This window comes from Phaethon aethereus, assembly GCF_964289735.1.
Source record: "Phaethon aethereus genome assembly, chromosome: 8".
Classification (NCBI taxonomy): Eukaryota; Metazoa; Chordata; class Aves; order Phaethontiformes; family Phaethontidae; genus Phaethon; species Phaethon aethereus.
The window spans coordinates 34853675-34877968 of NC_138584.1; the positions used below are offsets into that span (position 1 = coordinate 34853675).

Sequence of the window (24294 nt, forward strand, 5' to 3'; positions counted from 1 at the left end):
ATCATGCCTTTTTAATGTAAAATGCAAATTCTGCTGGATGATCTGTCGCTGGGGTGTAAAGAGCTCCTTCCGAGGGCCCAGGGACTGCGAAATAAATCCTGCCTTTCGTGGCGAGGGAGGAATACCTCCATACAGAAAGTTAGCAGTTAGCTGCTTGTTTACATAAATTAATGGAAACTTTGAATAAGAAATTACTTCTTGCTCAGAACAGACTCCGTGTATCTGTCCTAAGTGGAGTGATGAAGGAAATAATGCACTATAGCTCATGCACTATGCCTGGAACGGGATTTAAAGAAGTCTGGAAAACGACGCAACAAAGCGCAACAGGCAGGGTGTTTCTGGAGGCTGCTCCAAGAGCTTTCAAGCGCCGGTGAAGTGCGGCAATCTGCTGGGCACACACTTCCCAGGGTGCCTCGGTTGATGTTAGAAATGGAAATTAAAAAGAAGAAGTCAGATGAGAGGAAGCGAACGGATGCGTTTTGGAGAGATGATCAGAAATGGGGCAACTCCTCCCACAAACAGGCCAAACCGTGAGGCTGAGGCACAAACCAGAGTCCTTTCAAATCTGCACACATGGAAATGCCTTGGAAGAAAATATCACAGCAATTCTGTTATAAAATTAAATATTTTTGCATCTGCTTGCTGGAGTCAGACTTACATGTATAAACATCCCTGCTGTACGTAATTATACTCATAAACTGGGTGCATGCGTGGGTGAACGCAGAGACGCAAACCCGGTGCTTATGATGTGCCGTTATTCGTTTTGGGCTCACACGCTCAGTGTGCCTTCAAATACTTCAGATATCAAGGAACGCTGCCGAAAATTTAACCGCAATATTTTATTGGATGCGTTTTACTGCTTTAATGTAACTTTTCTGTGCATTTTTATTTATAATACACAATATCAAAACACAAAGCAGGCTGAGAATTTACACTGTGGTCACATTTTATCTCTCTTGAACCCTACCTGAACATTGCATTATAGATCTGGAAACTCATACAGTAAGTCTGGAGGAATAATGGATTTTTTTTTTTAATGAGTAGCTGAATTCCCAAGTTTGAAAAAAACATTCAGTTCACATAGAACTGAGAAAGGAAAGTTTTGGTTTTGAGAACTGAAATGAAAAACAATAAAATTTCCTTGGGGAAATATAAATGTTTTGTTCAATCAAACCAAAACCCTGTGTTTCTTTTCCAGGTTACAGAATCCTATCTAGCTCAAAAAAAAAAAAGGCTGTTTAGAAAAGGAGAGCTGAAAAGCTAAAGGCACAAGACACTGATTTCTAAAGAGTTATTCTAATTACCTGCTCATGAGCATCATTTAGGGGTCTGTTATCCCTGATACATCTCTCGCGCTATATCGTGTGATAAGTAAATGATGAGTAAGATCCTGTTCCGATGATGGTGTCTAAATCGTGACACTGACTTGAATGGGATCAGGATTTCAGAAACTGCTTTAAAACCGCATTATTCTTGGTGAAAAGGACCGAATGCCTACGAGTGAAACCTTCCTGGTTCATCATATTTGTATGAACCCCAAACTTAGTTCATATCTTTCCATCTCCCTAGTTTGGGCTAAAAGGTACACCTGTATTTTTTTCACCAACATTATTAAAATATTCCCTGTAGTGTACCAGAGGCTCTTAAATTCATCTAATCTACAAAGCTGGTTTTGGTAGTGAAAGCTTGTTAGATGTAAGATACATACCACACATACTCATTTTTATTTTAAATCAAAATTCTATAAGCTGGGGAAGTTTGGTACTAGAAATAACTGGAAGTCTCCTGTTTTTTGAGTCACAGTGAGAAAAGAGCGCATTTGTCTAAGCAAATCGTACAGTCCACAGTGAACAAAGATGCAGAAGACGATGAAGAAAATCAGCACCTTACAAAGCCCGAGTTAAATATGATGCCAGGAAGAAAACTCCAGTAGCACTTAAAACTTGTACGTATGATAGAGAGCAATTGTGGTAAACCTAGAATAGCAGGTATTCTTCAGCTGACTTGCATTGAATATCTATATTAATTATATTATAGTATAGTAAAATCACTATTACTATATTAAGTATCAATTATAATATTTACTTACTGATCCTATTCCTCAATTCTATTAAACCTCTTTCACAATAAAGAGAACAAGCTGTTGAGGACAATACTATCGTGGTCTTACATTCAAAATACACCTCACTGAACAGGCGGATGCAGTCGGACACCTTCCTATCGGCACCCCGAGCGCCAGCAGAGGAGTACGAAAGGCAGACGCAATTAGAGCCACGTTATTTAACGACACCTTTACGTTTTAGAGATACAGACGTGTCTCTGCAGAGAGTGGTTTAACTTAAAGAGCCGTTATCATCTGAGAAGAGCCACAGGAAGAGATTTAGGGCAAATACTTCTAAGGCACAAAATCTGGGGCATCGCCTGTAAACAAGCGGAGAGGCAAGAGGCACGCTACACCCAGCGACTGCTGTTACCACGTAGAGAGACTTTGGAATATTCATGGGCAAAATATTTCAGCGTGCTAACTACGTTCAGCTCACTATCAAAACAAAACAATGCCTTTCCTTTGAAGTATTTCAAACAGCAAGATTTTTTTATAAAGCAATCCTTTTATTGTGTAATGGAACTGTTGTTTTAATTATAAATTTTTGGGGCCAAGGATCTACTTTACATAACAAAGCAAATCTGCCAACTATTAAAGAAATTTTCCAGCTTTCTCTTACAGACGATAGAAGGGGAAATAATACCATATTTTAAATGCAAAGTGGGGATGATTAAAATTTCAGTCTAAATAAAATAAGAACATTTCTGAATCCTAAAGACAACAAAATGAGTAATCTGCTGGGGACAATATAATAACTATCTTACAATTCTGTACTTTAGCCCTTAGTATTATAAAGCCTTACAAGTAAGCCAAATTTTAACTATTTATTTTGTCTCACTGTGATGTTTTCAGCACTGTTGACCTTGAGGCAGGTTTGAAAATCACAAGCTTAGGAAGGCACCTGTTTTATCCAGATCCTGAAGTGCCTTTTTATCATTCAAACCTGGGCACTTCAAATTCACATCTCTCTTGTGAGGTTTTTGTTTAATATTTGCCTTTTAAATGAACATATTAACCTGAAGGAATAAATGTTCAAAATATCACAGAGAAAAAAAGAATGCCAAAAAATGTAGTAAATGAACAGATTTTGTATGTGCATCTCCTTGAGCACAGTTTTCAACATTTACCCATGGGGCTAGGCTATTCTGTTTGCTAAAATTCCTAAGCTTTTATCTGAATAGCTAGGATAAAAGATCTGTGACAAGTAGGTATAATACAAGTTAGAGACCTATTATAGGATCGTATTAAGAATCAATGCTATATGGTTTTCATTTTGCTATAGAGTTTTCTCGTATGGTGCAAAAGATCCCGTACCATTTATTATCCTTGTTACTGCTTCATAAATTATAACATGCAAGAAATACAGCCCCGGTAATTTAAGTCATACAGTTTTCATTATATGGTTCCTTTAAGGAAACTCTTCAGAACATTCCTGTGAAAGATTTGTTCCTACAAATGACCAGTTAGTGTTGTACGACTCGTTCTTTACAGGAAACAACATATCTGTTAGTCACACAGGATACATGAAGGTAAGATCTTTAGGTATATTCCAACCCTGAGCATTGCGTGATGTAAAGATAAACCCTGTAAAAATGAAAAAGTTCTACTAAAGTGTTGAGGGATGAACATGCTCTACCCTTCTGCCTTTCCCTGCTTTATTCCCGTCGGCAAATCCTCCCTGCTCCCCATGGTGACCCCACTTGTCACCATCACTCCTCGCCGGATGCAAGGGGAAATCCCAAGGGGTGTCTGGATGCAATTACAACGCACCCCTAAGTGGGGGTTATTTTAATAATTCTCACTCATCACTGCTGTTACTGAACATGTGCTTGGATAGCTGGGTGAATAGCTCATAAAAAACCCCAGACCACCCCCAGCTCACGCACCTCATTGTCGTGTAAGATACTCAGTTCTGCTGCCCTTTGAACAGACAGTTCACTCAAGAAAGTTTTAAAATGAAGCATTTGAAAAATCAGTGCAAGAATGGCGTTTTCATGCCTGTTCGCTTCAAACGAGGCTCTGATTTTGCTAATTGCCTCAAAGAGGGCTTCGAGTCGCTGTTTGCTATAAACAGGATTCTAATTTAGTTTATCCTGTGAGTCTGCAGCTGTGTTTGAGCGTGGTGACGTTTGGGGCTCGTTGCGCTGTTCTTCTGAAATCCATTCACGCCGTTCCTTCTGTGAGATGGTTTGTGTCTTTGCAGGTTGCACCAAGTGAAGACTTAGACATCCCGGCCTTTGACATCAACCACATCTCCTGGCAGGAAACCCAAAACTATTTTCTTAGTTGATGTATCCTAAAGATCTGAATCACCACTGTAATTATCAAATAGAAGAGAAGAATCATGCAGATTACCCTCTACCATAAACACTGTGTTTTTCTGAAAGTGAAGAGAGGAGCATAGTCCTAGGACAGCTCCAAGAGTTGCTTAAAGCTGTGCCGTCAAAATGAAAAATACTTAGGTGATTTATTTTTTCAGTTTTACTTACAAAGCGAGGGCTAATTGAATCTAGCCTAGTGATATTAATAAACCAGATTCATTAATGAATCTGCTTATTGAAGAGCAGTGACTTCTGGCCCACAGGACCCACTTTGGAGGTTCTGGCTGCCCATGCCTACTGGACGGGATATAATGAAATCAAAGTATCAACAGATGTTAATATGCAGTTATATATTATTTTTTTTTTCCTTTGTTCTTTCTGTTAAGGGATTTCAAATTAAATCACACTTTCAGTCACCGCTGAAGTGTTTTTTTCAACTTGTTAATGATATTGTAATTATTGCTTCATATACCACATGCAGGCAATTTCCAGATCAAATTTGCAGCTATTTGATTGCACCAGGTCAGTCACCAGAAACAGGAGACTCTGGCTGTTATTCCACATCTAATGGCTCCTGTGTAACCCAAACACTGAGACATGCCCGAATGATGAGACATTTCCCTGAAATAATTCACTATTTTTATACCCGCTACTCAGATATATTCATGTAAGCTACTACAGAATAACCCGTGTTCGGGGCCACGAAGATGAAGACATCCGAGCATCCGGCACGGAGGGGGAGGCAGGGGAGGAGGGAGTGTGCAGCCCGAAGGGGAGGAGGATGCTTGGGGCCACAGCCTGCCCGGACCGCAGCTTCCTCTTCTGAAGGCCAAATTTAGAAAACGAAAGCCTCCTAAATTAAACCTCAGTGTGAAGGTATTTCAACTGCTAAAACGGGGACCAGCAGCATCTTTATGTCCCCTACAGAGAATGGACTCCTGCATCCTTGCCAGATGTCTCAGGTTACGTGACCTCTGCATTTACTGTCCTAGAATCTTTTGATATATAACAACTGAAAAAGTTTCCTTTACATCTTTATGAAAGCTGTAAAATCAAAGATTAACTTTTTCAGATGGAGATTTTCCAGGCAGGAAACATTTAATCCATACCCTTTACAGCTTTCTTTCAAATTTCTTACAGTTCAATATTACAGTATGAATCTGCGACTTTTCAGTTGTTTTCAGCCCTTTCCAGAGTTTTCCTACATTAGCACTATGAGTTCTTTTTAAAGATATACATTTGATTTTGCTCGTTCCAACTGGTGGATTTTGCTGCTTTTGAATATCAGATATCGTCATCACCTTCTCTTACCCTCTCTTAAGCCTAATAAAATCAAAATTAAGCTGTAGAGGATTGCAAAAAGAAGACAGTATATGAGAAGGAACTTCTTTAATAAATCCACCCCCATGCTCATTCATTCTTGGTCGTTCTCCCATAATCACGAATCCAACACAGCTCATAGTACAAAATATTTTTCTTCTGCAAGTTCCCAGCTCATAAAAACACACACGACAAGATACACCATCTAATAAATTCAAAGGGAAGAAATCACGTCTCCATACACTGGAGGTGGGATTTAAAGAGCTAATAATACAACTCTTACTTTTCATTTAATTAAATCACCTATGCAATGCCGATAAAATTTGCCATAGCTCAGTAGAAGACATATCAAAGTGAAACAGTACCCAGATACATTAAAATCCTTGGCAATGGACTGTCCTCTTTGTGAGTTGTTCAGCTGCATAGGCATTGTTTTTTATCCTAATAGGCTTCACTACGAATGGGAATTACCCTCGTGCCTCGCTGCGAGAAGAGACAGTCTCAATATAAAAACCTCACAAGGAAGAGTGTAGTCAATACATGTATTTATTTCAGGACTGATTCTCTTGCAAATACATTCTTCTGTAAATATCCAGGGATACCGCCCCTGGTATGAATGGAAAAAACGTCCCATCTTCATTCGGTATTTTGTGTGTGTATGTATTCATTTAGTTGGCAAACTAGAAAAGAGACTGGATTGAGAGTCCTGTGTAATTCCAGAAAACTGCTGCGTGTTTGCCAGTGCAGCCTATGGCTCTTTCTGCGGCAAAGGGAACTCCTCTTCTTAGACGGAATATTCAGTTTCTCTGACAGAGTCTCCAGTTGCTGAAGTGCTTCAAGTTTGAGCATTTCACTCTTTCAGCTGGTTTTCCTAATGAGATCTTTCTACCCCTTCCTGTTTATGGGTTTTTATTAATGGACTGGTCGCTGGAGGCAGAATATTTCTGCCAATGTGTAATTTAGTCAGCTTTATGAAATAGCCGAGCATGCTAAGAGGTCATGCATCAGCTTTTGCTAAAGCAGAGCTAGCTACAAAGGATATAAATCACAGTCCTTTACGTTGTTCTGGACAATATTGCCGTCTCTCAAGGATGTCATTAATTTAAAGCAGGTATACAAGCTTACCTCACAATTTCTTCAGAGCAGACTACGACTAGAAGCAAAGCGGCAGCATGCAATGCAGATTCACACATTATGCATCGTATAAGGAAATAAAAGACAAAACAAATTCTCTGCGCTATCAGCTTCTCCAGCATTAAATATGGAAATGTAGCACGGAGCGTACAGCTTGTTTTATTGCAAATGTTCTGTCAAAGACCTCCAAAGTTTACTACTCTCTCTGCTTATAACTCCAACTTCATGTCTACTTGTGCTTGGCCTAGTTTTACTCCTACACTGATGCCTCTTCAAAGGATAAAAAAAACCAACTGTGCGAAGAGACTGACACAGAAAAATGAATAGCAAAGCATTTAAAACCAAAAAAAAGGACATGCTCTGCATTGATGCCATTTTGTATTTCATTATTATACGTAGCCATTTCTTAACAGGAAAAAGACAGATGGGGAATGTTCCTTGCATTTTCCTCCTCATTTAATTTTACCTCATTTGCTTTTGTGTTTAGCTTTTCAGTCACTAGTTTTTTATGCTTCATCCTGGGACATCTTCGGTGGCACAGGTCATGCTGTAAATGAGAACGCACCCCTAGACTGTAACCAGGAATATGTGCCATCCTTCTTGCTCGTGCACTTGAAATAATCTTTATTTTATTTAAAAATGTCCATCAACTGCCTGATAAAAGCATAAAACACCGTTTGCATTAGCTGTCACCAAATATTTATCATGACATTTAACGTGGAACAGAACTGCTTTGTTCCTGTATTAACTCTCAACTCTTTTGAGAACCATTTTAACACACCCCAGCCTGGCGTCCCCCAGGACCCCCTGCCTCTCGCTGACGACACCAGTGCTCAGGATTTCTTTCTTTTTAAACGTGAGCAACAAAACAAACGCCCAAGACCAATAAAACTGTGATTTCAGTCTGGAGTAGACTTTTTCCCCTTCCTTCTATTCTGTGGGATAAAAAAAATGCTGGCAGAACAGGATGCTTGAATGGGACATTTGTTTTGGGGACGCCCATGCTGAACAACTGTCCCAACACCACAGAATCAGTGAACCGGCAACGGAGATCCGTCATGCAGATACAAACCTTTCCCTTCGTGACTAAAAAGCAACATAAAATATTGCCTAATACTATTTCCCTTCATAGGCTAGAGATTTTCCTCTTCTTTTTTGGTACTTTAAACTTACATTTAGCCACCCTATTTCACATATTATTTGGTAAACCGTGGACTTGATTTAGCCTCCACGGATGAGAACTGACATTTTCCCACTGAATTCTCCCAACACCTTCTCTCATCTATGAAAATAAACATCTTTTCTCAGTGATGAACCATAAAGAAGCCAAATAATCTTACATTTTCTGTCTTGCTGGTCTTGTTTCCATTCGTTGGGCTAGTCGGCCCTTACCGCAGCCAGAGAACACTGGGAGTGACCTGAAGGTGGGCCCATTTTTCCCGTAATCAGCACTAATAACGCAGGCTTTAAAAACTTCCAGCGGGAGCAGGAGGAGACGGACAGCAAGGTGCGAGGCTTGGTTGGGTTTCTGCTTTCTCCTCACCCTCCTCCGGAGCGGGAGCAGGTCACAGCGTAGGCGTGAAAGCAAAATAAGACCCAGTGTTCGGGTTCACACCGTAGGGAGAAGCTGCACCCTAAGACAAGCAGCCGCCCGGAGGGGCCCCCAGGGCCGGCGCACCCCTTGGCCCCCGTCGCCCGTCACCAGCGACACTCCAAGGGCTCCCGGCAGCCCGCTCTGCGCCGCCGCTGGCGGCTCCCGCCCCAGCCAGCGGTGGCGATGGGCCGGCAGCACCCGGCCGCCGAGGTCGCTGGCCGCCGTGGCACGGCACGGGCCCGGAAGAGCCGGGCTGGGCTTTCTCGCCTGGAGAGCATCGAGCTCCCACCTCAGCACGGGGATGGGGAGGACAGGCGAGAGGGGATAAACAAATATCTCGCAAACAGTAAATTCTGGCTTGGCGCTGCCGAAAGAAAGCGCGCGCGAAAAGCCTGACAACGGTATTTTTAACTAGCAGTCCGGTATAAAACGTAACGCTGCTATGCCAGTCTAACTCCTTGAAAGCGAGAGCTTTGCTCACGCTTCATCAAGGCACCCTGAACAACCCAGAAAGTTACAGGATAAATTACATGATGCTTTGAGGGTTTTTGAGCATCTTTGGGCGACAGACTCTTCGCCTGGCTTACGCCTGCGGTGACCGCAAGCACCGCTCCCCAGAACTTCTCTCTGCCTTGCGCATCAGCGGCTCAGGCTTGCCCGGGACGCGGGGAGCTGTGCCTGGCTTTCCCCCCGGAGCCCGGGGCAAAGCACACGGGACACCACGCAACATATAATGCATATATATATGTATATATATTGCATTGAGAAGCTGCGGCATGATGCTGCCAGGGCGGACTGGCGATCGTCTGCGCCTGCGAAGCCCCTGCGCACCCCGGAGGAGGAATCCTCGGAGGTGGCCCAGGCCAGCACGGGGGTGAGGGACACCGTTCCCTCAAAAGCCGGCGGATTGCCAGTCCCATTTTTCTGCTGTACGCAGCCTGTGCTGTTCCTTGCTTTAATACCTTTTAAAATATTAGCATACGCAATTCTGCTTCTGCAGGAGTGCAGAGAAACAGAAGCGAAGTAAAGTATATGGGCAAAGCCTGTACATGGAAGAATAAAATGTTAGAGACTAATTACAGCTAATTAAATTGCTTAAATTTCATAGGAAGGAAAATCCAGAGTAGGTTTGTCAACAGATTTCTGAAGAGCCCAAATGACGTTTCACGCTTTTACAGATGCTACTATCTAATTATTCCAATAAGACTTAATGGGGTTTCAAAATTCCAGACACCCATTTCAATGTTCTTAGGTTTTTGAAGTATCTGATATTGACATTTACAACTGGCTGGATTTATGGCACAGAGTTTTCACCTGTTGGATAAAGTGCAGCATATGAGCAGAATCGCCTTCACAACAGATGAACAGATCCAGAGCTTTTTCTTATCAGTTATCAATAGCTGTTCAGTGACAGATCTGTACTAAGACAGTGTTTCTCTGCAATTACAGAATGCTGTCACCTGTAAGAAAAGGCAAATCTACACAATATCTCTCCATATTCAACCTCCACATTCAGCATATTCGTACTGAATTACGCCGTAATTTGACCCATAATATGAATATATACAACAACAAACTTGCATATACACATCCACAGGTATGTGCTTAGGCACCCTAGTATGTACATTACTGACAGCCAGTATAAAGAGAAAAGAACTCTAAAGGCTCCTCTATTCTTGCCCGTTATCTGCTATCTGATCGCAGCCATTTCACTTAAAAATAAACGTGGGTGAAACCACCCAACGGTTTTATTTCCCTCCGCTAATGCCTTACTGGTTGGATTTTCATATGGCTGAGCATCAGAAGGGCAATTTCAGACCGTGAATTAAGGCTGATTTTATCCTTTCAAGTCTTGTCAGGGTCCCCACGTGTAAAATGGAAGGCGGTACTTTTCTCTATTTAGCAATAGCTATGCAAATTTAAGTTAAGTTTAAAAAGAATACAGTTATAAAAGGACAATCATTATTTACTTATCGTCGATGCATCGATTATGGTCTATAGCGAATATAAATTAGTTAATCCTCGTATAAGTAAGTTTCCAATATTCTGATCACTACGGTGCAAGCAAATGCAGGAAGGTTGTGGTGTCCAGCAAAGAGCACCCTGAGCCGGGAGTACAGGAACCTACAGCCGGTGGCAAACCACCCTCTCCTTGCCGCTGAGGTAGCGACAAATTTGGATATTATTGCCGTCGCATTGCATTGCTCTAGCAGGTTTCCACAGGAGAAACCACTGTCAGCGGCTTTATTTTTACCCCATTTCCAACCCGCCTGTCTAGGTCTGCAGTAAAAAATGGGAAGCAAAACTGGGGGTGCAAGGCGGGGGGGGAGCTGGGGGGGGCGTTTGCACAGCTCCGTCCGGCGCCAGCGCTGCCGTGCCTGCCGGCACGGAGACCGCTGCCACGCAGCCGCAGCCATCGCCAACGCGCAGGAGCTATTTCCCAAGTTGTTAAAACTTCTGAGCAACAACATGTCTAAGAATCGCATGCTGGTTATTGCAAATTCTCTTGGAAAGTATCACGACACTGTGATTTATAGTTAACCCTATCTGCTTTTTCCATTTCTTCTCAGAATGCATCACGATGTAGTAACATAAAACGTTCCCAGCTTGCGCAGTTTTAAAGCGTTTTGTGAATCAGTGAATTTAGGCTGGCTGGCATTATCCTTTACAGGCAGGTGAAGAAGATCCCCAAACCTCCAGGAAACCAGTCACACAGACTGGACAAAGATGCCGAAGCAAAACCAGGAGAGAGGCTAGGCTAGCGCACTCCGCAGGACAGCACTCTAACTCCGTCTCCCATTTCAATACAAGAACCTGTTTGTGAAAACTTGCACTTGTTTTTTAATGATTTCAAAAGGTAAAGTGTTATATGTATATTACTTTTTTAATAGAGTTATGTTTATTATATTTGTATACTTACAATTGCCTGTACCGATACTCGGAACAATATTTCCCGTGTTTATAATTACAGTTACTTAACCTGCAATACAGTCAGACAAGCAGTTTAAAAGTAATTTGGAATCTCATTATTGTGGCAAAGGAATGTGTAATTCTCAGAGTCTTCGCTGCTAACCAAGCCAAGCCAAGCCATGTCACACAACAAAACACACAGAACTGGTTCCGTCCTGAAGTTTCTGTGATGCTCTCCTCTCTAGTTTTAAGAAGCTCATGAAAGGGATGTCTCCCTTTTTTCCCTGATAAATTATTCTAATGTCTAAAAGAGTTGCCCTAAAAAGTTTTTTTTTAAATTACTAGATGTTTATTACAGAATCACAGAATCATTAGGGTTGGAAAAGACCTTTAAGATCATCAAGTCCAACCGTCAACCCAACACCACCATGCCCACTGAATCGTGTCCTGAAGCGCCACGTCTACACGTTTTTTGAACACTTCCAGGGATGGTGACTCCACCACCTCCCTGGGCAGCCTGTGCCAAGCATTGCTCCTTTTCCCTTTTCCATAGTAGATAACTACGGAAAACAAACATTCACAAATAAGCAAGTGGCTGCAATGACAGTGGCTTGCCCAAGACAAGTGTCATCTTCAGCTTTGTCAAGGAGCTTGCACAGCACTTGCTGGTCCGACAGCTTGGGTTACTTTATAAACTCGTTGTTGCATTACCTCTTTAAAAAAGAAACTTGGCATCAATATATATTTCAAATACTTTCCCAGCTCCTTCCATTTGCCTCTATGAAGTCTCCTTTCCCGTGCCAGAGATCAGGAGACCGGTAATTCCACAAATGTCCATGGATCTCCATCATCCCTTGCAAGTAAGTGGGGCTATTCCCATATTCAGTAACAGCATCCAACACCAAATCACAGTGAATGTAAGTGCAGCCGAGTGAGCAGCACAATGGTGAGCGTGGGGCACACCGCACCTGAGGCGGAAGGGCTGAAGGCTTTTTGCTGATGATGCCGAGGTAGAAGGACGGCTAGTCAGGCATCGAAATTCCCGCAGAACAAACTCTGACGCTATAGAGGTGATACCTAATTGCATATCTGGTAAAATTATTTATCGTTGGCACCCTGGACCCTTGAATAAGTTATTTATTACTTTAAATGAGTGATTGATTCTAGAAGTACACATGGACATAGTTATGATGCCACGTCTTCAGCAGCATCAGCAGTCAAGGGACGCTGCAGGGAAAGTTCTGCTCTTTGGGAAACCTGTAAATTCAGCGCAGTTTCCATTAGTCTCACTTTTTAAACATTAAATGGACTTGACAAAAGGTTTTTATCAGATTATAGTATTTCAACTAGGATATTTAGTATGTCAGATGCTATTAGTTTTAATCAGGCTAAAAGCAAGATGCTGACCTCAGTCCTTCACGCAGAGGCACAGCAGGTGTGCCGCTTTCGGTCAGGCAGTGAAGGGACTCAGCCGTGCCGCTTAAGAACGTTTAATGTGTCCTTTCGTTTTATTCCCCAGTTTCTTTCCATTCTGTTTTTAGAAATATGGTTTTCATAAGCGGATCTATTTTTTCGTTGATTACAATGAACAGAATTCCTGGTATGGCATGTTTTAATTGCCTTAAAAATACTTTTACAGTGTTTTCTCCTTGTTCTTATAGAAATAGAAGATAAGGATTTTCAAAAATTTTGGAAACTCATTTGGGGCAAATCAGTGGCTTTGTACCTCCTCAGCAAGACTTCACTAAAAATTTAGATTTAAACCCTTTCTGCAAGACAAAACCAGCATGTTTTAGACCATCAGGTGGGATAATTTTTACCTCCTCTTTCAAATCTAGGTGATGAAAACGATGATACCCTGAGTAAGAATTGCAAAGATTGGTCTCCAGTGCACTCCAACAGTATTTAACTTCCTTTGTTAACAACACTCCAAGCAAGAATAAAACTTTTAAACATGGGATACCTTTTTTTCTCCTGACAACTGACAGTCTGAAACTACAGAAGTGGAAATAACAGGAAACCCAATGAAAAAAAAAATGAGATAAATAGCAGCAACCACAGTGTTCACCGTGACAGGCACCAGAAAACTCAAAAAAATATGATACTGCTTACTCGGGGTACAGAGTTCCAAAAACACTTGCAATGTGGAAGTGATGGCAATGAATAACAAAATAGTTACCACCTCAGTTTTTCCAGGCCAGCCCAATCGCCTTTAATTGAATCAACAGGACGGCAAACACGCATCCAGAGTGTCCATAGTAAAGGCAGTCAGAAGAACATGTACTTATATGTAACCAAAGCCTTAAAAGTGTTATAAGCCAAATTTTATGTCTTTAAAATAATACTCCTATAGTTCATTACAGCTACAAAATAAAGTTTTGGAGGGTCTGTTCAAATGAAATCGCATTTGGATAAAGTAATTGTAATTAAAGTGTCTGCCTTGCCGCACTCCGTTTTCAGATGACAATTGTATTTCTGAGGTAGTGCGATGGAAAAAACAGCATTTCCATTTTAGTCTTCAATGCAAGCCTGGTTATGAGTGTTGGCTCTTTCTTGAGCGAAACTATCAGGATTTTTGCCATTGAGTTCAGCGGGAGCAGCATACCCAATGGATAGGAAATCTTAAAAGAGGTACATTCAATAAATAAGGAATCTCAGAGAAGGAGTAGTATCGGCAGCCTTGGTAACTTCTCGCGTTGTACGACGCAATCACACATCACGTTCTCCTGTGAGTGACTTTTGCTACTGGACTCCCATAGCTCCGTAAACATGCCCGGTCACACGAATTCACGGAGTCGGCGTCTTCCCCCTGCTAGCGGCCAGAGCACTGCTGAGGCTTCAGGCAGGGTTTGTGCCCTCAGAGCTCCAGAAACACTTGATAAGGCTACTCGCAATCCTGACTGAGTGGTACTAACCATGACGTCGTTCTCACATTTTTCAACGTCAAACACTTTTGACTGTAAATTCCTTAACAAAAGCCTTTTCACTGAGATGTGGAAGACTATGGAGGTTATCAGCATTTTAATTAAAAGGGAATAAAAATAAAAATTAAAAGCTGCCCCAACCGTTTTTGTCCACATCATCCGCTTTAGATCTTTCTAATGCAAAGTAAAACATTTGACCTGCATCTGCCTTAATGCCACCAGGAACCAGAAAAGACCCACTGCACAGAGCAGACACAGCCACGAGATCGCTCGCATTCTGAATTGGTTTTCTTTCCAAAAACTTTCAAAAAATCTGTCTTTCAAAAAGGTTCATAATTCTTTTTACAGTTTGGGTCTCATACAACATTTCCAACTGGCTGTTTTTGTTTAATTTGCGGGAATTCACCTGTTCACAGGGTGGGAGCGTACCAGACCAAGGCTTTAGAGAGGACAAGAGATGCTTTGCCCTAGCAGGAAGCATCAGGCTGCTTATGCAAAAAGCAAAGCTACATTTTTACCCTTTGCCTCAGATTATTATGTTCTTAAACCTAAGGGGGGTGTGTGTGTTTGTTTTTTTCTTTTTTTCTTTACCCTGTATTTTCTCCTCCTTACTTCTGCTTCTGGCGTTGTCGTATAATGCAAGAAGTTGCTGAAGGCTCCTTTGGACTCTGCTGAACACACCTTTTTCAAGACTCTTATGGGTCACAAACCAATTCAACTTCATTCAAATGTAACAGAACTGATATACTTTGGACCAGAGAACAATGATTATTTTGTGTAGATTATCCTTCGCCTGCAGATTTCAGAAGAAGAAATTTCAGGCTTATAATGAAAGTTCTGTTGCAGCCATGACTGTAAAGCACCTCCAACATCGCAGAATTATGAGTTTCAGACTAGTACAGCCCTGTTCTACTTCAGATAAAAAGTTCCTGATTTACATCCTTGTAAATGAGATCACCTGCTAATGCAAACATTTTCCATGATTTAAGTCTGTTAAAGAAGAGGAGAAGCCATTCATACATATTTTAGAGAGAGAGATCCCCTGCAGCTCATTTGAACGCCAGGAGAGGTACAAATGTGGGAGGAATTTAATGAATGGATAAAAAATACAAATCCTGGAGAAAACATTCTGATTGGTCACTAATGATGCATTAATGATTGTGGATGCAGCCTTTGGTAACGGCAAGTCCAAATATGCTGTTTGCAGGGGTGGGTGGTTGGTTCAACTGGGGTGCCTCTATCATCAGGCCAATCTCGCTCAGCTGCCTCCACCTCCGGAACAGTTTTTCTAAGTCTTTTTCTTCTTGTGCTGAGCAGGGACAAGATGATAACAGTGGCTGGCACCAGCGAGTTAATTTTATAACGAAAACTGACATCCTACTTGAGCGCTAGCAATTTAAAAGAGTAATGGATTGTCAGTTTTAGCTGGAAAGTGGTTGTTATATGATTTTAGAAGTCTTTTGCATATTTATTTTGTCCCACTTTAAATAAATTTGGGTAAGATTTATCTCGTTAGCTCCAAATGCAAGTCCCTCTTGGCCTGATAGAGGAAACAAATTAGACTTTGCAAACATTGCAAAGACTAAATCAATACATTAATATTTAGGGGACATTAAGGAGGTTTATTAAACAGAAAAAGGGCCTTGAGTATTACTCTGGAAATATTATCCATGTTTAAATAAAAAATATAGGTTGCGGTTTCTGACTGAAGCTATAAATCGCATTTACATAGAAAACTGAATTATTTACACGTACCCCATGTCAAGTGCGGATTCTGCACAGAAAGGAGACGATGCAGAGAGAGCAGCACCGGAGCAAGTGCTGTCTCTCCCACACAGGGTCTGCCTGGGAGGGGTCCCAAACGTGCCCAGCACGGGCTAGATTAAAATCAAGATTAAGATGTCAAGTAACTAACGTAAGAAAGTTTTTGTGTCTCCGATTCGCCGGTGTTGGCCTTTGGGTGCTGACGGAAAGCAGTTCGGAAGACCGGCGTCACAACCCTCGCCCACCAACATCACGGTCACCCCTGCCCCAGCGGACCCCCACGGGAACTGCTGTCCCGAGCCCCGACCGCTCTCCCCGGGCGGCCCATCCTAGCGCAGTGGGGACCAGCACCTTCCCCTCACCGCGCGCGAGAATGCGCACGGGGCTGAGTTATATTTGCCTGGTCTTGTAAAAGCGCTCTCCCTTAGCCGGTGCGTCTGTTCTCCCTCCCTGGCATCCACACCAAGTGTATTGCTAAAGCACACCAAAATTCTCCCCAAGCCCTCATCTGCCTCGGTTAAACAAAGCAACCTCTTTCAGATGTGTTCTTTATCCTCCTGATCATCCTGGTAGCCCTCCCTCGGCAGCTGAGGTCCTTTTGGGCACCCTGTTCTGGCCTCTGTCTCCCTGGGTTCACAAACAAGAAGCCTGACTTGCCCTTTCCCCACATGGTGCAGCAGCATCGTTGCTGCGTCCTGACACACGGAGAGAACCGGAGACGTTGGGCTGTGACCCGTCTCTCTGCCCCCCAGCAAAATTAATTCTCAAGGACACTGTCGTAGTATTTTTGCAAATTGAAAGGGAAACACAGCTTGGAGGATGCAATTTAAACTTTGGTAGAATAAATGTCAGATTAGAAATGGCAGAAATTGCAACCTTTTGCTAGAAAAATTATGAGCAATATAGTGTGGTAAGAGGTATTTAATTTTTTTACTTTACTGTGGTAAACATCTGATGTTTAAATCATCTGCAGTTCACGACTTTGCAGATCAAGCATCTGGCACTGGGGTAGACTGAGTTGATTACAAACTCCTACCTTCTAAACTTTTAATTAATTACTTCATAATTCTCACTTCTTTTTAGTAAGGTCACTGAAATAAAGTTAACTGTATTATCTTCCTCTCTTTCCCGTGATTTTTCTTTCACTGATGTAAATGTGCGCTAAAGACACATTAGGCTTTTTTCTTTTTTATTAACTGTCTTCATGAATTTTCTTGATACAGAAAGGTGCAACTATGTAATAAGTAACAGTGATCTAGACTTGACTTGGTGGTTTCGTTAAGGCATTGAGCAGGGATTTGGGAGACTGAAAGTCAACTTCAAGCTCTGCCGGAAATTCCTGACTGATTGTGGCCAAACCCCACCAGGTCTCGCTGCTCCCCGTCCCCGTGCGTGGGGCAGGGACGGAGAGGCTGCTGCTTCCCTTCAGCCTTGGTTATTTACTGATCGTTTTACCTTTCTATGTTTTACTGAGGAGTGGAGACATATAGCAAATAGCAGAGAAGAGGATATTCAAAATGACAGCTACGGGATCTGTGCGTATAGAAAGACCTCACAGACACCCCCCCAAAAAAAAGAAGAAAAGAGAGAGAGTTGGATTTACACGGCTTTTAAAGTGGGGTTTCACAGCAAATAATTTTGCAGTCTGGTGTTTGAACCTATTCGGGAGCTTAGGAGCAGACATAAGTCTGTATTCATTTAATTTGTGACGCAACGCACACACCCCTGGCTCTTCCGGCTCTGCTGTTTTCAGCAGGAGAACGTCTTCCTTCAACGTTACTCAACAGAGTACAGCCTGTAGGGCAGAGGAATTTTAAAGGCCTAAGATTTTGCTTTTAAATTTTCTTTTTCTCCTGTTGTTTCATGTGCTGCTCTAGGTCTGTCGCTGATCATTTATTCACAACGTAAAAGGAAACCCAGCCCTTTGACTGAACCATTTTACTCGAGCAGAAGACCTGCTTTTCCCTTCATTTATTTCTCCCCAATAGCCGAAGTAGTTTCTAATCTCGAAATACAAAGCAATGAACAATATTAAAAGGAAACACAAAACTGCTTCCATAAAATATTATTATAGCATCCTAAGAACCCTATTCATCAGGAAAGGATATATAAGCTTACAGCACCAATTAGCTGTTTGATGTTTCCTTTAGAGTCTCAATTACTTTCAGACAGGTCAATCTCCATCTCAAAGGACGCAAGAATCTTGCATCCTTCCCTCTTGAGTCTCAGCACACGGAGGGTGAAGTGATGGTTTTACCAGCAGCGTAAGGAGGACGCGACACGCACGGGTTCCATTCAGGTCCGCCGGACAGATAATGACAGCAGTAAGTGTGACGCAGATCTCTCCAAATCAGCGTGAAAAACCCAACGTTGACGCAAGGTGGGATCCCACCCGTGTGGGATGGGGGATTGGTGTGACTCACATCCGACCCACTGAGCATCCATCGCTCAGCTGATAATTATTAATATCTATAGTCATATGTGCATAAAGATATGAGCTGGAACGGAAAGAAATAGCCCCAGTCATCATGGGGCATCCTTCAGAGCTGCTGATCCCGCTCTGCCGCTCAGCGGACGCAGGACCTCTCTCGGCAAGCAGAGAGCTCAGCAGCTTTCCCTTCTTGCTAAGCGCTAAGAGAAGGACACAGGAAAAAATACAGGGACGGTGATTTTTTTTCAACTTTATCTTGAAAATGTCTCCCTTGTTCTGGCTATGCTTCGTGGAGCTGGTCCCTACTTCCTACATAAAATATAACTGAAATAGTGTTGGGGTAACTGAATATATATACACAATTGAAATAATAACCGATACTGTCACAGTTTCTTCATTCTGGCTTCCCAGTCCGAGAGCGTACAAGTACTTCTGCAGTCCCCGAGCGATCCCCACGCAAACAGTACGTTTACTGGTCTTCACACGACGGCTGCCTCTGAGGAAGGTTATAAAATGACTAAGTGATGCCTTTTGGCTGTACTAAAAAATAACGTTCTTTATGCAGCAAATACACTTGGCTCTTACAGAGCTACAGTCTAACATTCTTACAAACCATCAGGGTCTAAAGGTCCAGTGGTTAAGGATAATTAGTTTGAGAAGCGTTTCATGCACGTTATTTGTAAGGGATTTTGGTGTGCCATATGGATTAATAGAGATTGCCATCTAAATTCTGCTGGTTTATATTCATTGCTTTATTACTCATAAAAATGCAAAAAGAAAACGTTAATGATGATTACACCAAAGACTAATAAGTTAAAGCCTTAGGTTATACTTTGCATTTCTGAAGATATAAATGCAATCACTTAATAATTATGCATATTTTTAACTATTGAGTTATTTCTCTATATGCTTGTAGTTAGCCTAATTAATTTTAAGCTCCTGTTTATATGTTTTATACATGCAATTAATTTTCCAACTTTTTTTTTAGCCCCTTGCACGAGGGCATTAAATATTACAAAGACAATCAAAACTAAGAATCGTTCGCCCTGGAACAATACAGGGAATATTAACTCCACGCGTGTAAAACTGACACTGTTGTTCTGCAGCACTTAAACCAGAAAACTGTCTCACGGAAATAAACGGACTGTTCTTGTTAGCAATGTTGGGATCCTAGCATTTCTGTGAAAAAAACTGGTCTGGAAGAAACAAAACCTATGGATTTTAATGCAAAATCAGCTTATTTTGTCTTCACTCGTTTATTTTGGTTTTAATGAATTTCTATTCAATGTCCGAATCTAATAAAATTCTATTTTAAAAAAATTGTTTTATTCATTTTAATTTTGCTTTTTTCAAGCTGACGGAGTTAATTCTTGTTTTTATAGCAATGCTTGTAATGGCACGCACCAGAGAAGACACCCGAGGTGCTCGAATGAAATACCGCACCTTTTAAATGCCAATAAAATTTGCAGACAACGTCATACTTAAAGCTTCACGGGGGTAGGACACGTCCATGGGGCAGGTCGGCTGAGCGCTACGGGAGCAGGAAAAAGACCTTCGGGGCCACGGCGCCGTGGCCGCGGTATAAAACGCCCTCGTGAATCCTGCCCCGCAGCCAAGCTGCGCTGGGAAGAGGACAAGTCTTCTGAGGAGCAACCTGCCACCCTGCCCGTTGAGACAGGAGTATCGTGGGATGAAGCGTTTTTGTGCCTTCTCCCAGGCCGCCCTCCAGGAGCCACCTCCAAAGGAGCCCACTTTAATAGTGGACATATTCACTTTCCTCCTTTAAAACTCTCATTGGAATTGTCCTGTAGGAAAGCCGGAGCCGGGGAGCCGGGGCAGCTGGTGGCCATGCCACCTGCAAACTCCACGTGACAGGTCGCGCGCTGGCGCCTGTCTCACCGCATCCATCAGCGTCTCTTCTTGGATACTTCTCTTACATGATCATCAAAACACGACTCGTGGCCTTGTTCCGTCCCCACGGAGAGTCGGGTCCTGATCCGCGGTGACCCTCCCGTGGCATGCTGCAGTAGCAGCACTGGCTGTTTCTGAACACATCATGACCTCATAAAGGGAACGAGGATGTTCAGCAATATTTGGTATCAACGTTAAAATGCAAAGGCTGCAAAGCTCCCGTGATCTCAGCACCTGAGTCAGCACCTTCGCATGGCGACTGGGCTCAATACCAGGGACAAGAAGCAAGCTCTGAGCCGGGCGCGATACGCATCCCGAGGTGACGGACGCCTGTAGAGTACCACCGCGGGGAACTACACCTCAGTTGCTCTACTGGTGGTTTCCTCTTCTATTTCTACACCTTGTTCAATTGTCAGGAGAACAGGAGTGAGGATATAAGCCTGATTATGGCAAGTTGAAGACCCTTCTGGGCTAATGATCTATTTGCAGGGGCCCAGGGTCAATGGCATACACAGTCTCTGGCTACACACATCCGAGGGGGGAGGAGCGGAAGGGAGGAAGGGAGGAAGGAAGGGAGAGAAAGAGTGAAAGAGCGAGAAAGAAGAGAGAACGAGAGAGAGAAAGAGAGAAAGAGAGAAAGAGAGAAAGAGAGAAAGAGAGAAAGAGAGAAAGAGAGAAAGAAAGAAAGAAAGAGAGAAAGAAAGAAAGAAAGAAAGAAAGAAAGAAAGAAAGAAAGAAAGAAAGAAAGAAAGAAAGAAAGAAAGAAAGAAAGAAAGAAAGAAAGAAAGAAAGAAAGAAAGAAAGAAAGAAAGAAAGAAAAAGAAAGAAAGGGAGAAAGAAAGCAAGAAGGAGGAAAGAAAGAAATGCTTTGAAATGTGGTTAGCTGATGTTTCCCATTATAAACTAATTTTTCTAGTACATCTCCAATAACGATTTGCAATTGGTTCAAACACATACCTTGTACAGTTAAGTGCACCTGCATCGTTCTAGGAGTGTGTTGATTTTGCACAGAACAAGTGTATGGACCATCATCTGTCACATCTACGTCCTGTATCTGCAGGCTATATTCTCTTCTATTTGCTGTTGCAATTGAAACTCGAGGATCTACTGACCACTTATCACTTCCAGCAAAAATAATACTCGACCGATTCAGCCAGGCACCTTTTGAAGCTCCATCTTCCAAGTAACACCTGGGAAAAAAGGTGAAACTGTAAGTAAGAAAACATAGGAGCTTTTACATACCATTAACCTGCTATTGATTTTTATACCAAATACAGCTGCAATACACTAGAGTCAAACTTCAAAACACGAGTCATTTGTTAATTCACAAATCATAAACCCAAAAGCCTATGATCTTACAAACACACAATAAACATAAATATATTTTTCTGCTATGTTCTTCCTTTCTGATGTTCCTGCTGTTGAGTGTTCAGTGGAGCAGTAGGCAGAAAGTCTCTGTTATTTCTGAACCGGGCTCAATGACTTCACTGGAGCAGCCCTTTCTGCTCCAGTTTCAGCCCGTAAGGATCAGGAGTGGACATGTGCTCCCGTGCAGAATTACTGCCCTTTTCCCTAAGGCACAATAAACAACTGCTTGCTTAGTTAAGGAATCGAGAGACATTTTCCACCAAAAACTGTAATGACATCTTAGAATCCAAACCAGTATTTTTTTCTTTTCAAAAGGTTATTAGATTTGTCATTGCTAATCATATTCAAGACACCTCGTTTAAGCAAACATACATTCAATTAGCATCTATTTCCCTGCTGACAACAACAATGAAATATAAAACATAGTTATATTAATTGTTTTTTAAAACATCTCTGGTATGGTAGTGACTCGAATTAATGTGATTTGTTTATTATGCCATACTTAAGCTTTTTTACAATTATTATTAAAACAATAACCAAAAATAGTGCTCTTTGGGGTACAACAGTCACCTTAGTCAGAGCTCAGCGCACATCACCACCCCTACAATCAGAAGCAGCTGTACGCCAGACAGCTTCCTTTCCTTCTAAATTTGTAGTTCAAAAATAATCTTCCATAAAGTAAAGACTTTGTTTTTATACAATGAGTGAAAGGTACAGCTGGAGAATGAACACTCGCATATCTGAAGAGTTTGACAGCATTTCTACACAATATCTCGGGGGTTTGAACACGGCACCGGAGATTGCAAGGGAACTGCGAGCTGAATGCACCGGCGTAGGTACTGCAAACCGCCTGAAAGTAATCAGCTGAGAACTATAAAGAACAAGGTATATTGCAAAATCTAATTTGTAGTCCGTTTCACCATCTGTAGAATCAAAAACCAGTCGGAGTATTAAAGGTCAATGTTAATTGAAAATCTTTTCTGTAGATACGCAACCAAAAAAAAAAAGCCACCCAGGCATAAGAGAAGTATAACCTTCTATTAACATAATTAGGCACTGCAATATGTGCTGTTGTCAATATTTTGTATTGTGTATTGGGAAACATTTGTAATTTCTCTGTAAAATAGCTTTCCGTGTTGCTCACTTGCACACTGGGATGAGAACTGCACTACGGGTACCATTAAGTGTTGCTGACAAGTCCTAAGAACAGCACAGCATCAAGCCCAATTACTAAAACTTTGTGGAAAAAGCAGTGAGAAGCTGGTGGATAACGTTGACAGCAATTCTTAGCACAATTAGGTAAATAATAAGGAAAGCAGGCGTGTGCTGGGGGGAGCCCCGCGGAGGCGAGCCAGCGCCGGTGCGAGAGCGCGGCGCTCCTGAACGCCGGGCGGGCAGAGCAGCGGCCGGGGGAACGGGGTGATGCCAGAGCACCAAAGCTGTACCGGAGCTGAGGAGCCCGTCTTGCCGGTAGAGCTAAAGGAGCGGCCGCTCAGTGGCACGCAGGCTGGTAGGATAAAAATGGTTGGAAGAGATGCTCTAATTTTTAAGGCAACCATTGGCTTTGGAGTAGCCGTCAAAGTCACCCGGAAAGAGGGGAGCAAGGCTGGTGACAGGTGGGAGAGCAGGAGAGAGAAAGGACACTAAACACCGCTCCTCAGTCCCACGGGCATTTTGGTTTTGTGTTCAATGGGTGCTTGGACAATGCAGTCTATATCCTGCTTCGCAGTGTTTGGCGGTGAAAGCGATCCCTAGGCAAGGCAACCTAGGGATGCTCTCTCGGACTTCAGCCAGAACAATGATTCCCGTGAGCAGCCAGGAAAACGCAGGGAAGAGCAGCAAGTGAGGAAAGAAAACTTAATGATGGGAAGAAAACCAGTAAACACCAGCAGAGCACAGGACTGTGCGAAGTACGAGAATACGAGAATAGAAACGCTGGAGATGATAGATACTTCAAGTACTGCCTTGCCCAAGGAAATATGTGTCATAAAACCAGGAGGAGTGGAGACAGGGGATGAGACCTGAGCAAAAGAAAATGGTTTGGGTAGAGAATGTGGGAAAACAGGACTGGGAGAAGGGTGTCCAGGAGGGACGGCCAACAAGGAGAGTCCCTCTCAGTGGCTGAGCAGTGAAGGGATAAAAGGACAGAGAGAGCATGCAGAAGGAACTGTATTTCTAGGGGCTGATGAAAAAGACTGAGCCTGGCTGCAGTGAGGTTAAGGATATTTAATTATGGCTCAAAAACTAACTGAACGCTATACTCCAGTTTTCCATAAAGACATCCAGCGTGTGGGAAAAGGCAGAGTAGCTAATGGAGTCACAGGCAGAGAAAAACCGTGATGGACTCAGGTTTGACAGCAAATCCAGGAGCATGTGGTCTTTTTTTTTTTAAAATCTCAGAGTGATGCTATGTGACTGGGAAATCATAAATGTATTATTGACATGTAAGGAAATGCAGAGAGTGCATCAGGCAAATTTTTAGGCTAACCACCAAGCCCACAATAGAGTTTAAG

At 42.4% G+C, this 24294-nt stretch overlaps 1 protein-coding gene across 1 annotated transcript in view; it reads right to left on the reverse strand.

The window, feature by feature from the left end:
* The window catches only part of NEGR1 (neuronal growth regulator 1), a gene marked incomplete at its 3' end in the record, with an annotated part of 295437 nt that overhangs the window by 130854 nt on the left and 140289 nt on the right, over positions 1 to 24294 (reverse strand). Inside the window, exon 2 of the mRNA XM_082002645.1 lies at positions 21371 to 21603. Within this exon, the coding sequence (XP_081858771.1) occupies positions 21371 to 21603 (233 nt within the window). The remainder of the gene's footprint in view (positions 1 to 21370; positions 21604 to 24294) is intronic.